Below are 16,110 nucleotides of genomic sequence, written 5' to 3'. Positions count from 1 at the left end.
CGTTATCAACCGTCATTTTCCGGAAAAAAAAAAAAACATATATAATCAGACATTTATTTAATAAAACTAATGTTAATACCTTATTCACACTCATAAGTAGGGCAGGACAGAATCTGAAGACATTTTTGTTATTTCTGCTGAGAATTTTTGTAAACAACATCTGTGAATTTATGCAGAATGATTTTAGAAGTATCATAACCAAAAACTTAATCTATGAAATAAAATAAAAAAACACACTTTTAACTTTTATTTAATGTTTACAATGCAAATCCAATTAGATCAGTTTTTGATCGAGCACCTGCCTTTGAGAATTCTAGACGTGCGCATGTTTCCTGGTTATTTAAAAGCAAAGCAAGTCATATACTCATATATTATATCTACTAAAAGACAGAAAATATTACTTTACAAGCTGTATTGTAAATAAATCATATAAACAACTTGATTTAACTATTATTATAATATCACAATAATATTAGTGAAATTAATTTAAAACTGAGCAAATATAAATTTACACAAGTAAATACATAGACTCAATGATGGGCTAAAAATCTGCAGATTTCTGCGCACACAGATTCCAAGCGAGCCTACTCATAAATAATACATACAGTAAATCTTCATAGATTTTTTTTACCGATGTTACAAATTTACACAACAAAAGAACGGACTGACATTTGAATGTAAATAAATAAATAAATAAAATGTATTATACACATGCCGAAAACAATCACAGTTTATTCACTAGTATTCATAAAAATCATTAACAGTGTGTGTACCTTGTAGCGATGGCTTTTGTGCACACTCTTCTGGAAGCATTCTATGCAGAGCACACAGGTGGGATCGATTGCACAATCCCTAGAAATAAACAAAAGCACACTTGAAGAAAAGGAAAGCAATATAGAACAAATTTGACAGCAATGGCAACCAACACATTTCCATCTGCATTTAACTGCATGAAAAAAAAAAAACATACATGGAATCCATTGCAAACACATTAAATTCAACACATAATTGAAGAAGTTGCTGCTTTTACTGTGGAACGGAGCTGCTCCAAAACAATGAAATCAGTAGATCACGTGCACAAAACACACACTTCGCTTTATACTTAATACACTAAAAATTAAGGATGGATAACATTTAGATTTTATCGATACTGACTATCGTTAATGCTATTGATACTATTTTATATAATCTGATACAATATCAAAAATATGTAAAAAAATAAATAAAATAAATAAAAATAAATAAATTAAATAAATTAAGTCATTTTACAACTGTTGAACTATCTAGCTGTTTACAAATATCTGTAAGCAAATAAGTACTTGGAGGAAAAATAACTAAATACAGATAATATATTTGATCCTGATCAAAACACACTGTTTGCTTTATAATTACTACACTTATAATTAGGCAAGGGTATCATTTAGATTTTATCGATACCGAAAGTCGAAACCGGTTTTTATCAATCCTGTTATCAATACTATTTTCTAGAATCTGATACAAATACCTGTGAGCAAATAAGTACTTTAGGGTTATAAAATAATAAATACTAAATATGACGCATTGCTTGAGTTTATTTTACTAATGTAATTGTATTACTAATGTTAGAACCTTCGTTTACTATTTAAGGTAACACAATGTGATGTCAGTAAAAAAAAGTAAAGGAAAAGTGTTGTTTAGTATCTTGACAACGACAAGCATAATGAAGAAATTGAAGGTTTTTAGATTATTTGTGAGGTAAAAAAAGTTTTTATTTTGGTTTCAATTTGTTTACATCACATTTAAAATATATATAGATATTTTGATATAAGGCAATACTGAAATATTTTAGATATGGCTTTTCTAAAATATATCTATATAGAAAAAAAAATGCTGTTGATTTGAAATTTGTTGGTAACAACCAAATAATTCCATGCATGCAAAGAAAACTAAAATCAAATTAGTCTACAAATGAAGTTATGTGTAATAAAATAAAATGACACAGGAAAACAGTATGGAACACATGTAGAAAGGGAGCTGTACAAAGGCAGTGAAAGCCCAGACAGCAGCTAGAATCTCTTAGTACTTATACAGAACCATCTGCCCTTTGTCATCGTAAATTCATATTAGCCCCTTCAGTCCAACATATACATTAGCAGGATGATGAAGATGAACCCAGGGTAGACATTTTAGCAAGACAATGATCCAAAACACAGCCAAGGAAACTCACAAATGATTTCAGATAGGGCTGGGTGATAAATTGCTTTTATTGATCAACTCAAGTGTAAAGTTTACATTGATTTGTTTAAATGGAGTTAGGGAAAACAATAGGGGACTTATAAAAAAAGACCATATCGCCTAGCCCTAGTTTCAGAGAAAAAATAAATAAACAAATTAAGCTGTAGAATGGTCCAGCCACTCACCTAACTTGAATCCAATAGAGAATACAAAATAAAAATCAGATCTGATAGACGAGATCCACAGAACCATCAAGATTTTTACACTCTGTTGGAAGTCAAAAACTCACACCTGAGCAATGCATGTGATTCATTCTCCATATGAGAGGCATCTTTAAGCTGCAATAACCAAAAAAGCCTTTTATAAAGTATTATATATGTTTCAGTACTTCCATACTTTCTTCTCGTTTTATGACAGTGTTATTACACATAATTAATATTTCAGTTTTATTTTTATGTTAGTATTGTTTGGGTTTCTAACAAAATCTGGTCTAAGTCCATGTCAACAGCTCCTTTAGAAACATTATTCCCAGGAAAAAACATCATGTCTTGAATACTTATTTCCCCCACTGTATATTGACACCAGCTGTGCTTTCAATTATCCGCATTGCAGTTCTACTAAAATAAGTCATTGTTACGGTGTGTTGGCACACATCAGTCATCAATCTGTCCTGCCATAGTTTCACCTTGTTTATAATGCAGTGTTTTAAGCAGCGCAGTTTGGCTTAGTATTAGTTCCAATATGTATAAGTGTTTGACCAAGCAACAACGCATCCAGTGCTGGCGTGCTGTTAATCTGCAGGCATAAATACTTCCTGCATCTCATAATCTTCCTCATAAACAGTCAGTTGTGTCTTCATGGAATGTAAATAGTTGGGGAAGAAATCAGATATATTGATATCCATGCGTTCAATATTTAAATTAAATACAGCTGCTGCTTTCTGTCAATGTTAAAAGTCAACAGTTAAGGCTCCAGTATACTTCAAACTAAAAGGAAGAACAAACTTTAGTTGTTTTTTATTTCTTTTTTTGTTTGAGAGCAAAATAAATTCTAATAGACTGAGTGATGGTATACTGTTTGCAAACATACACACACACCCCTGTGCTACAGAAGGTGGAGTTGTACATGCATCTTGTTGCTGGTGTGTACCGGTTTACTCCTTAACACAACAACAATTGTTCCGTAAACATCTGCTCTGCTCCGAAAAAAACCAACTTGACTCTTCAGTTTGTTCATCTTGATGTTATTATTGTTCTCCTTTTTGACCTCCATAAAAATATGAAGTGAATTGGGGGCAGAAGTAAACACATTCAAAAAAAGGCAAAGCTCCTGAACACACCCACCGTTTACATAAACACAATGGATCAGTGGTAGCTCAAAGGTCAAAATGTAATACCCCCAAAAGTTTGCTTTTTTCTGCCCATACGAATTCAGAAAGAACTTAATTTTGGACAGATTTTGTTCAAAATGATGTCATTTCTGTTCTTTTTTTGGTTTTGTTTCAAGTATACCAGGACCTTTAGACCTGTCTGAGACACTTAAAGCACTGTTTTATTTATATCTTTATTCTATCAAATTTATTTACGCTATTTATTTGCTTTTCCTCATTCGCTCATTTTCAGTTATGTTTGAACATACAGTTGAAGTCAAAATTATTAGACCTCCAGTGAATGTTTTTTTCTTTTTCGAATGGTCTCCAAATGACGTTTAACAGAGCAAGGATTTTTTTAACAGTGTTTCCAATAGTATTTTTTTCTTCTGTAGAAAGTCCGATTTGTTTTATTTTGGCTAGAATAAAAGCAGTTTTTATTTTTTTTTAAAAACCTTTTAAGGTCAATATTTTTATTATTGTTACACACCTTAAGCGCCTACAGAACAAACCACTGTTTTACGATGGATCACACTTTATTTTGATGGTCTGTTTGTTGAATTTATTAGATTATAAGTAGACTACTAGGTTGAGGTTAGGGTTGGGGTTAGGCTTAAGGCCTGTGCACACCGAGACATTTTTTGCTCGCGTTTTCCGTCAACGTTTAACGCCTCGTGACTAAATACAGGGCATCAATGTGATTACGCACACCAACGCGCAAAACACCTGGCACAAAAGCGTCATTGATAAAAAAAAAAACGGCACATGCTAGTTTTTTTGTTTTGACGCGCCACGTCAAAACCTTCTCCACCAATCCGATCGGCACTTTTGTTCACGTGCATGGAGCTGCTGAAGTTACAGTAAACAGCACTTGGAGGCGCTCAAGCGCAAAACTGTCAATGCGAGCGCACATTGAAGAAGATGCCCAGAGACGATATGAACGTGGAGCTGCTTATTGCTCTTGTGAGCTGGAGCAGCTGCTTGAACCATCCATGCTTGTTTGAGTCACCAGTAACTTTAACAACAAGTGTGTGAACATCCTCTCCTTCTCTTATTCTGTGTTAAAAGCGGGTGTTAGAAGCTTAAAGTTTTGCAGCACCATCTAACGTCAAAAGACTAATTTTGCATACTCTTCAGCTTGACGCCATTGAAAAGTGCTTGGGTTTGAATATAGAAAAACGTCTCGTAAAACGCTAACGATAAACGCAAACGAAATGCGTCCTGGTGTGTAGGAGCCTTTAGGCTTAGGGTTAGTGTAAGTTGACATTTCTTGCAAAGTTTCTTATAGTCAGTTAAATGTCTGTTTAGCAGCAGTATCAACAGATGATAAGCAGACAGTCAACTAATACTCAAATAGACCATCAAAATAAAGTGTTATACAATGACTTGCCTAATTACCCTAACTTGCCTAAGTAACCTAGTTACGCACTTTAAATGTCACTTTAAGCTTAATACTAGTATCTTGAAAATTACCTAGTAAAGCTATGTACTGTCATCATGGCAAAAATAAAATAAATCAGTTATTAAAAATTAGTTGAGCAATTCCTTGCAAATGTCAACCTTGCCATGACCAAGTTTTCACCAAAGTAAGGAGACTGTTTCTGAGATTTTTGGGTAAGCAAGTATTTTACAGTACTTAAGAAATACTCAAAAAAGCATCTGTTAATGTTTTCAAAGTCCTACAAGTGGCAATTTCACATGTCACGTTCATAACAGAGAGATGTCACATCCATAATGACACATTTTCCTCATAAAAGTGGAAATATTAAATAAAATAAAAAAAATAAATAATCATTTTTGTTTTATAGAGAGTAGACTCTTATCATTTTGATTAACATTAGTGACTTTTTGTCCCATCCATTACGCATGTTTATTTATCTCATTTAAAGTACAAAACATATGTAAAGATTGATATTTTTCTGGTCCCCTAACTCTGTGATCACTTGTTCTGGAAAATATAAACTAAAGTTTCAATATAATGTTAACGTATACTTTCTATGTGAATTTATGTTTTGAGTTTTTACTGCAAATGTCACGTCCATGACGCTGGAATTGCTCAGTTATTAACACTATCATGACTAGAAATGTGTTTACAAAATTAAGAGGGGGGCAAGGCGAGCTAATAATTCTGACTTCAACTGTATATGTTATGCAAGCTTTTTTATCTGTATTACTGAAACTGGACCTGACGTTTGTAAAAATCATAAATTAATAAACAAATAGAATGAATCCTCCTGATACTTTAAAATAATTGCATATGATTCAGCATTGCTATTGGAATCAACATGAGCGCAGACAGTTACAGACATTAAAAGAAGACAATGGTTGTTGCGTTAACCAAGAAGTACATGACCACAGTGGCCCTGGTCTCTAACCTGCAGGAATACACAGTTTCTCCCTCTTTGAAGACGCGTCCACACTGCTGAGCTGATGAGCTGCTGTTGTACCGCTGTAGTTTCTCCAGGCCGACACAAGGCTCTTCTCCAAAAAGAAAGTACTCCAGAGGATACAGGAGGCGTTGCTCAACCTTTAGCTCCTCCTCCGCATGTTGAAGCTCCACCTCCAGGCAGTAAATAAGGGGGACCTGCTCCCCCAGATAGCGGAGTATGGCAGATCCTCTGTTTGAAGCCTCTTGCCATTTCTGGTGGCAAAACAAACAAAAAACAGAGAATAAATAATACAAAAATGCCAACTAATTGCACCACATAATGATTTAAATTAATTTAAATTAATTTAAAATTAAAAGGATTAAGAATTGCATTTTTGGCTACCAAACCATTTTAAGGATCATATATTGAAATGGAGTTACAAGGACCATTTTTATGTTTTTTGGGACTTTAAAGAGCCCCTATTATTTTTATATATTTTTTTAATGAGCTTTTGTATGCAGTGTGTATCACAGCACTAATGAATGGAAACATCCAGGTGAGATTTAAATTTGAAAGTGCATGATGATTAAAACTATTGATTCTTTAACTAAATAGTCGACTCAAATTTGAATAAATGAATTGTGTTCAGATCTTTTGGTTGAAGGCGTGGACATTCAGCTGCAGGGAATAAAGGATTAAAGTTAATTTTCACAACAATACCACAGTATAGCCAACCTAGTAGGGTTGGCCCGATGAACGATGCCATAGTCGAAGTTTTTTGATCACACTTCATTATTACTGTTCATTTGTTCGTTTGCTGAAAATTAGAACTGCATTTAGAAATAGTTTTAAAACAAATCTTTGCGCTTAACAAATGAAATTAATTATTTAGAGGCTAATGGCTGTCTGTGCGTACAAGGTTTCCTTATCCACGAGAGCAAAAGTGAAAGTAAATAATGAGTAGGCTCATCTCTCATTCTCGCGCTGTAGATGCTCTGTTTAACAGTTTTCTCTCTAGTGAAGTGTTTAAATTTTCCACTTACAAAGTCTATCATGTAAATAGCAAATTCGCTATGGCGCGACGCAACTGGCTCTTAAAGAGAATGAGAGATGAGACTCTGATTGGTTTATTCTCAAAACACACCTATAACTCATTAAGAAAATAAGCTTAACCCTTTTAGACCATGCGCCACGGCACAAAGTGGATTCTGACAAGCCCTTAATAAGTTTGCGCCCTGCGCCTTGCACGTTGAGCATGGATCGTCAAAATAGAGCCCATTATTTGCATGTCATCTTAATAGCAATAAAGGTCTTTTCATGAGTTGTGTTAAATGTTACATATAGCTGCTGCTTGCACGGCTGACAGCATCGTGAGGATTAAATGAAGGAATGTACAGTACCTCTCGCTCTTAAAATATTTACATTTAATGGCAAAAGCTGTTACCTGCAAACCCCATCCCACAGAATTTATAGTGAATGCTTTAGTTATTTTTATAGCTGACTTGAAGACACTGGAAGTCTTTTATCCACTTATGAAAAAGTGTAAATAAGGAATTTACATTCAGCACATGATAACTAATAAAATATTCCATTATTAGTAATTGTAGGTGGTTTCTAAAACAAAATCTGTCAGTGTTATTTTTATTCTCTTATCTTCAGCGCTTCACATTTTCGCGGTTGTAGCAATTTGTGTGCAACTTTATTTATTTATTGCATTGGTTCTGGGTAAAGCAAAGACCAAGAGGGTCGGGTAGTGAAAACAGTAGGCTACATTTAATTAATTCATTTATATTAAACAATGACCCTCACCCCCTGCCTACGACGGCGAAGCCATCGTCCATCATGATGCTTCACATTAGACATCATATGATGCCAAATTGATCAACATCGCCCAACCCTACCCCCCAGTCCTCACTTTCATCTGAGATACCCACCCCCTCCCTCCCGGTCCTCAATTTTATCTACAAACCGGTCACTTTCTTTTTCACTTTCATGTTGAGGGCATCGTGATAGTCGTTCGCCTAGAGCGCCAGTTCAGCTTGCTCCAGCCCTGATTGTTAATCAGACACCTCACCCTCACCTCACCAACAGATGTTGGCAGGTATGTGTATGCAGTTAAACACCAGCATATTGCTCTATTCTAAACAATGACACACATTTTGTATTAATCCACACAGTGGCAAAAACTGAACTATTTTGAACCTTGACCGCTGCACGTGTGTAAGAACAGCTGATGATGGCCATAGCAACAACAAGCGGCAGTGAAACGCAAGCTAACAAACCATTTAAATCCGTAAACAAAGCATCACTTGTCGTGTTTTTTAACATGGTATTAGACACGATATGAGAATATAAAGAGTTAACCAGATACAGTATAATTGATTAAAGTAACCAAACACAATTAAATACATAATTTGCAAGATAGATAAAACAAGGGGGCAACCACTTTAATAGCACTTACTTACACTTGTGAATTGGATGAAGAAACTGGTCTATGAACAGTGTACTGTAAAGTTCCTGTCAAGCTCTGACAAAATCTGACAACAGTAGTCTTTTCTGATCCTTACTTTACCAAACGGCAGACGAATCCCCTGCTGTAAGCGTGTAGATTCCAGGGAACACAGCACAAGGCTGGGCTATAATGCTAAGGTATTTTTGCAAAAAATAAACTTCAACCACTGACTCTTCACAGTTTCATCTTTGGGTAGAGAAAATAACACTAAGGGCGGTCTAGCCTCTTTTCTTTGCTAGTGGGCGGGGCTGCAGGTAAAAATGTTCCCGGGTTCGCACACACAACAACTATGCGGGGCTTAAGTTTCGTATTCATGTCACGCCAAAACGGCTAAGTACACTCTTTTATATAACGAATCATCAGTTTTAAACACTGTACACTTTCAAATTTAAGCCTTAGCTGGATATTTCACTTCACTTAGAGCTGTTACACACTACATGGAAGGTCATTCTCAAAAACCCAAAATAGGGACTCTTTAATGTGAGGTCTCTCTCTCTAACAAAAGAAATCAAAGTGATGCTTACGCGGAGGGATAAAATAAAAGTAGGAAACTTAATGCCGCATAATGTAATCATCTGCACTCACAAATCGACACCTGTCCATCAGCAATAAGAGTCCCCTGTAACCTGGACCAATTATAGGGTTGCACCGTTATTTTTGGGTCATTTGCATCACGCAACTTGCATTGTATTTGTATTGCCTCACACAATACAATCATTAAATCTAATTATTATTAGTAGTAGTAGTAGTAGTACTATTTATTACTGATTTATTTATTTATATTTATTTTTAATTCGATTTTTTTCTTAATTTGTGTTTAAAAATTCCAATCTTCTTAAATCTTTTTATTTTTACTTTTTAACACAAAAAACAATGAAAAAATAATGAAATTAAAAATGTAGAATTAATAATATAACCAGTTTCTTGTGGAAAAGCTGATGCTGCCCAGCCTCACCAAGACTCTGCCTCCAGCAGCCCCCAGGGAAATTGAGTTTGGGAGCGCTGATGAAGGCTGACTACTTCCGCCCTGTGTCTGCAGTGTGACACGCTTGACATTGTACTTTTATTTGTAACAACAAGGGGCAACTTGGAGTAACTGTCTTGACAAAACAGTAGTAAAGAATTTAGTCATACATTAAATGAATAGTTTGTGGATAATTTTGCAAGACACTCATGATATTATTTAGTTTTAATACAGTTGTGCAAATGCGTAAATTAGGGTATGTTTATATAACCAAGCTAACTGCGTACTTTATGCAAAAACTTACATTTTAAAATAATGTAATCTAAAAGTTTTGGACAACATGTGCACAAAATATATTCATTGTTTTTCCTTAAAGGAACCCTAAAGAACTTAACGGCAGGCAGTTGTTTAGGTTTTCTAAAGGTGTTGCACGTGCATATTCACCCAGCTCGGCCAGACTCGAACACAATTTTTTATATACATGCAACTTTTGGAAAGTAGGTGAGCTATATAATAATGTGTAGTGGTATATAATCTTAATAAGTGCTAAACAAAAGACTGAAAATATACACTTGAATATGTGTCACATCCTTAATATTAATCTAGATTTAACATTTAATATCACATCACATAAAAAAAAATGGTGAAAATCAGGCTATTTTTGGTCTGAAAAGCACAGCCTGCTGGTAGGGCTGTGCAAATAATCGAAAATCCGATTTCGGTTTTGGCTTCTAACGATTATGAAAAACCTGTAATTGAAATAAACGATTATTGCATCATATACCGGAAATGAACGGATGGTACATGAACCTATACCACCCCTTTCCAGTTGTACACGTGTTGCTCTGCGGCGCGCACACACAGTCAGGAGCATGCAGTCAGCATTCGGTCTCATTTGCACACTGAGACGAGCAGAGCGCACACATCTCATCGTAACGCTAGCGTTTTAATGGTCAAATAAGTGTCAAAACGCGGTGTTTAGTGATTATTCATATTAACCCTCATTTGTGTAATAAACAAACGAGTTGAGACATGTGAAAGAGAAACAATTAAAGTGACTGCCTGTTTTTATCGTTAATACGACAAGAAAAGCCCTCACTGCTCTGAACTTTTGTAGCCAAAGTGTTTTTTTACAGTGAAGATGCTTATGCACAATTTGTTTCATATTTTTATTCTATTGTATTTAGTTCTCTTTCCTTTGCTGGGTGGAAATAATATGCAGTTGGAAGTCAGAATTATTAGCCCTCCGGAATATTAGGTATCTGCTAGTGCCATTAAGAATTAGTATGCTTATCAAAGCACATTAAATGCAAAAATAACAATTTGCATTGGTTAAATCAAACCACCTTAGAGCTACTTAAATGCACAGAGAAATCATCACACAAATGATCTTTGACCCCTTCAAAACAATCAAAATCATGATACCAACCAATAAAAGTGCCTGCTTTAAATAAATTCTACACCTGTCTGATGCAGCTAAGATCTGTCCAGGGGCCAGCCCTGAGGCTCCAACAACCTGACACTTATTTTCAAAGTGCTGGTTATTTCCAACATCAAATGACTAACGAATGAGGCTGTTATGCAATCCAATGGAATTCAAACAACCATGGCATGGCTTGATTATATTACATTATGAAAGCAGATTCATGTTCTGTCTCACAAATCAACAGGAAGCGAGTAATGTCAACATTTCAAACTATCTTGAGGCATTAAAATTAAGAAGTCAAGAAAATATATTAAATCTATTACCAGCATTTTGTTTTATTGAAAAAAGAAATATGCATTTTATTATTATTATTATTATTATTATTATTATTATCGAAGATTCTAGCGGTATACCATCCGGTATCATGGTTCATGATGGTTTGAACGTATGATTGACATACTGTAAATATTTTTATATCTACAGTTTAAAAAACTAGATATATGTGCATATATGGAACTTTATGCTTATGCATGGCTACTTACACATTCAACTGGCCTCACAACCAAAAATATTAATTTAATTACATTTTAAAACAATAAAAATGATAAGGTTTTATGTATTCATTCCATATCTCAGGTACATTCTGTTTCCACTGATCATTCTTAAAATGTTTCAGCAGTTTAATTGGAGTTCACCTGTAGTAAATTCAGTCGATTGGACATGAAAAGGCATACACCTGTCTATATAAGGTCCCGGGGTTGACAGTGCATGTCAAAGCACAAACCAAGCATGAAGACAAAGGAATCGTCAGTAGATCTACGAGACAGGATTGTCTCGAGGCACAAAGCTGGGGAAGGTTACAGAAAATTTTCAGCTGCTCTGAAAGTTTCAATGGGCACAGTGGCCTCCATAATCCGTAAGTGGAAGATGTTTGGAATCACCAGGACTCTATCTAGAGCTGGCCGCCCATCGCAGCTGAGTGATCGAGGGGAGAAGGGCCTTAGTCAGGGAGGTGATCAATGACACCCTGGTCACTCTGTCCAAGCTCCAGTATTCTTCTGTGGAGAGATGAGAACCTTACAGAAAGGCAACCATCTGTGCAGCAATCCACCAATCAGGCCTGTATGGTAGAGTGGCCAGACGGAAGCCAGTCCCCGCCTGGAATTTGCCAAAAGGCATCTAAAGGACTCTCAGAGCATAAGAAACAAAATTCTCTGGTCTGATGAGACTAAAATTGAACTCTTTGGAGTGAATGCGAGGCATTACATTTGAAGAAAACCAGGCACGGCTCATCACCAGGTTAATACGATCCCTACAGTGAAGCATGGTGGTCGCAGCATCATGCTGTGGGGATGTTTTTCAGCAGCAGGAACTGGAAGCAGTCATGTACAGAGACATCCTGAATGAAAACATGCTTCAGAGAGCTCTTGACCTCAGACTGAGGCGACAATTCATCTTCCAGCAGAACAATGAGCCAAAGCAGACAGCCAAAATATCGATGTAGTGGCTTCACAACAACTCTGTGAATGTCCTTAAGTGGCACAGCCAGAGCCCAGACCTAAATCCTATTGAACATCTGGAGAGGTCTGAAAATTCTGAGATTTTGAGAGGAGATCGCTTCCCATCCAACCTAATTGAGCTTGGATGTACTGCAAAGAGGAGTGGGCAAAAATTCCCAAAGACAGGTGTGCCAAGCTTGTGGCATCATATTCAAAAAGACTTTAGACTGCAATTGCTGCCAAAGGGGCATCAACAAAGTATTTATCAAAGGCTATGAATTAGGGCTGCACGATATTGGAAAAAATTGACATTGCGATATTTTTTTCCTCTGCGATATATATTGCGATATTTTATATATATATATATATATATATATATATATATATATATATATATATATATATATATATTTACTTAAAACTAGGGCTGTGACGGTCACCATGACAACCGCGTCACCGCGGTGGTCATTGCCACCTCGGTTGTCCATTGCCACCGGCCGTAGTACGTGACGTCACGCACTTTAAAACACAAATTACTGTTATGTTGCCAAGTATTACATATCTGTTAGAATATAACATTAGGCGCGATTCAGCAAGTTCAAGTTCAACCATGAATCTTGTTAGAAAACGAACTCTTACATCTGGGAACATTTTGGATTCGTGCCGAACTAGAAAGGTGAACGAATCAATTTGGATTAAGCTTTTTGTATGGGGGTTTTAAGTAAAGTGTGTTTTAATATTCACTGCTGAGAGTCCAAACACCGAGGAGCAAATCCATCGATACGCAGATCCACGGGTCCCGAACCATGCAAGCTAGTGGCGATTGACGGCGAGGGAAAAAAAGCCATGTAGGCTTTAATCAACTCCTGTCTTCTAAACGCAAAAGCCCAGCTCAGCCAGGCATGGCAGAGGCATTTGCAAAAATAGCCAGATACAAAAGAGAAAGTGATAAATGGAAGACATTGACGAAAAATTGAGCATAGGCTATTTGGTAACTAGAACGCGCCGCTCCGCAGAGTAGAGAAACCTGCGTTGCGAGAAATGCGGGCGGCGGAACAGGAGAAGCCCTCTCTCGCATGGTTGTGAAAAAGTAACCTGTCTGTGCATTTTCGCTACAAGCACACCGTCTGACAGTGTATTGCTGGAAACATTATATAACCCCATTCTTCACTTAAACCGGACAAAGTCAACATGTTAGTTTTTCTGGCAAATAATTAAAAATATGACTACAAAAGGTGGAGAGAAACTACGCTGTTTTTTTAAACATCTGACTTATATTATTACTAGGTTAATATTTTCTTTTTACGTATAATTATTAATATTTATATTATTATTACACTGATTAAAGTGCCATTTAGAATTTTTGTTAAGTTCTTAAAAATGTAACGTTTAATTTATATTATTATACGGTTTCAAGCAGTTAAAGTAATGTAATATTTAACTACAATATTTATAAACAGTTTAGTGTTGTTTTATTAACGAAAGTTCAAAAATAAACATGTACGTTTATACGGATGTTTTATTTATTAATATTAAATTCGGCTATTCCTTAATTTTTACATAAAAGGTAAATTAACTTAAGTAGGCTACATTATTTGTTGATGTACGAGATCGAGGAACATTTGCCAGTAAATAATGTTCGCACCACTTAAAAAACAAAACAAATGAATAACTTGCGAAAAGGATGCAATAAAAATGCAAGCGCTTAATCATTCTTCACAATCGGATTCGTACGTGCAATAAGCCGAGGCTATATTGCGCCAACAAGAACAAGCCCTAAAACTAAGTCTAGAGAGAGAATTAATACTAGTTAATATTAATGATTATAAACACGAACTGCGTTGTATGATAAACGCATCACAATGATGTCGTGATCTTTGCTGAAGAACTGATATCGCCGTCTCCCCAGACAGGTTTTCATCTGCTTTTTTCCCCTTCTTCTGGATACAAAGTATCAGCGCCAGACCAGTGGTTTAAATTATATTTTACTCTCCTGATTTCTTTTCTTTTCATTAAAAATAAATAAATGTTTAAAGTTTTGTATTGCATAGCCTATATATTTTTAAAGATTATCATTCAGCCTACCTGCAGCGCATGAGGTTGTGTGCTGGGCAAATCCCCTTTACTCATGCTACCCATTTCATTTATGACACTGTAAACCTGACTTGGCAGGCTGATCATCTTTAAACTCAAAAGGTGTTTTTAACTTGAGACTGCATGCTTCTGCATAATGTGATGTTTCTTATTACAACTGTTAGCGGTGTCAAAATGAAAGCAAACATTAAAAAGGGTTTTGTTTTATCAATTGTATAGTTTAGTTTTAATAGCTAATGTATATAATAAATTATAATATCGATTATTGTGTAGACTACAGTGTCCAACAAAACAATTTTATTAGGTTACTCTAATAGACCAAATCCCTAACTGAAAAACGAATGTGAAAATGACAGGCAGTTGCGTCTTTGCTAAAATTAACGACAAATTTCTTTTGCTTTTTTCCCCTTTAGAGATTAAAAGAGCTGTATTTAAATAATTATTTCACTAAAACATGAATTGAATGCCCAGTTCTTTCCCGTGTGAGTTTAGTGCGCCTCCGCCGCGTCTGCGTTTTTAAGGTTACAGGTGCACCCTGACCTGACGCGGGGACCAGATCTCTGCACTATTGCTTTAATTTCTCAATTTTCATAACTGCATTGCATTTTCATATGGTAAAATATCAAAATTTATGTTCTGAAAGTAGTAGGAATGACGGGAGTGTTAGTAATTAATAACAGAAAGAACTTTCACTTTTGAGTGAACTTCTGTCACGTGTTATTTTAGTATGATAAAATAAACAAAAATAGTAATGCAGAAAAGTATTTTTCGCTCTGCCAAGCCTTCTCTGTTGCTGTATAGAGAAGCAGCCTGCTCAGTCTCCTTACCCCGGCCCCACCCCGCCCACCGACTCCTGAACGTCTCACTCACTCACTCACTCACTCACTCACTCACGCGGGCATGCAGTGCGGTCTCATGAGGAAACGCAGCTTTTTGATATAATGTTTTTCTTGTTCCCAAATACAAATAATTTATCAAGTATTGTTTGAAATAAGTATTCGTAAAAACACGCTATTCCTGCTTTTCCGAATACCGTATTCCGGTTCGGCTCCACCCATAATATATATATAAATTTTTTTTTTTTTTTTTTTTTTTGCATCGCACCCTCCTGCGATGTGACTATCGCGGATGCGCACATCGCGATTTCGATGCTGAAACGATATATCGTGCAGCCCTACTATGAATACTTATGCACATGATTTTTCACGTTTTTCATTTTTAACACATTTTCAACAATTTCAAAATATCTGTTTTCTCATTGTCATTGTGGGGTATTGTGTGTAGAAGTTTGAGAAATTAAATGAATTTAATCTATTTTGGAATAAAACTGTAACATAAAAAATGTGGAAAAAGTGAAGCGCTATGAATACTTTCCGGATGCACTGTATTTGGTAAACTTTCTCCTAAATAACCTAATTTCAGAAAAGTATTCTTTTAAAATTTTAAAAAGGGAAATCATATTAGCAGCCAACAACAATGTACACCATTGACCACACAGTGAACTGAATAGTGCTAAATAATGTTTTTAACTCAGACCGATTATTTAACAGTAGCACGGTAAACATTATTTAGGGACCGTGTCACTATTATAAATGAACCAAAGTGTGCATGTAAAGCAACTTTACCTGAAAATCCAGTCCAGGGCAGTAAAGGACATTCCAAG

The 16,110-nt window shown here is 35.7% G+C and overlaps 1 protein-coding gene across 1 annotated transcript in view; it reads right to left on the bottom strand.

Annotated features, from left to right (window-relative positions):
• The window catches only part of ubr1 (ubiquitin protein ligase E3 component n-recognin 1), a 79,633-nt gene that overhangs the window by 62,827 nt on the left and 696 nt on the right, over positions 1–16,110 (bottom strand). The window contains exons 2-3 of the mRNA XM_087290851.1: positions 5,959–6,224; positions 774–852 (exon numbers count right to left, since the gene is read on the bottom strand). Of these exons, the coding sequence (XP_087146977.1) occupies positions 774–852; positions 5,959–6,224 (345 nt within the window). The remainder of the gene's footprint in view (positions 1–773; positions 853–5,958; positions 6,225–16,110) is intronic.

Source organism: Danio rerio, chromosome 17, assembly GCF_052040795.2.
Source record: "Danio rerio strain M-AB ecotype USA chromosome 17, GRCz13ab, whole genome shotgun sequence".
Taxonomy (NCBI): Eukaryota; Metazoa; Chordata; class Actinopteri; order Cypriniformes; family Danionidae; genus Danio; species Danio rerio.
Note: the sequence above shows the minus strand (reverse complement) of the source record. Positions and strands in the feature narration are given on the sequence as shown.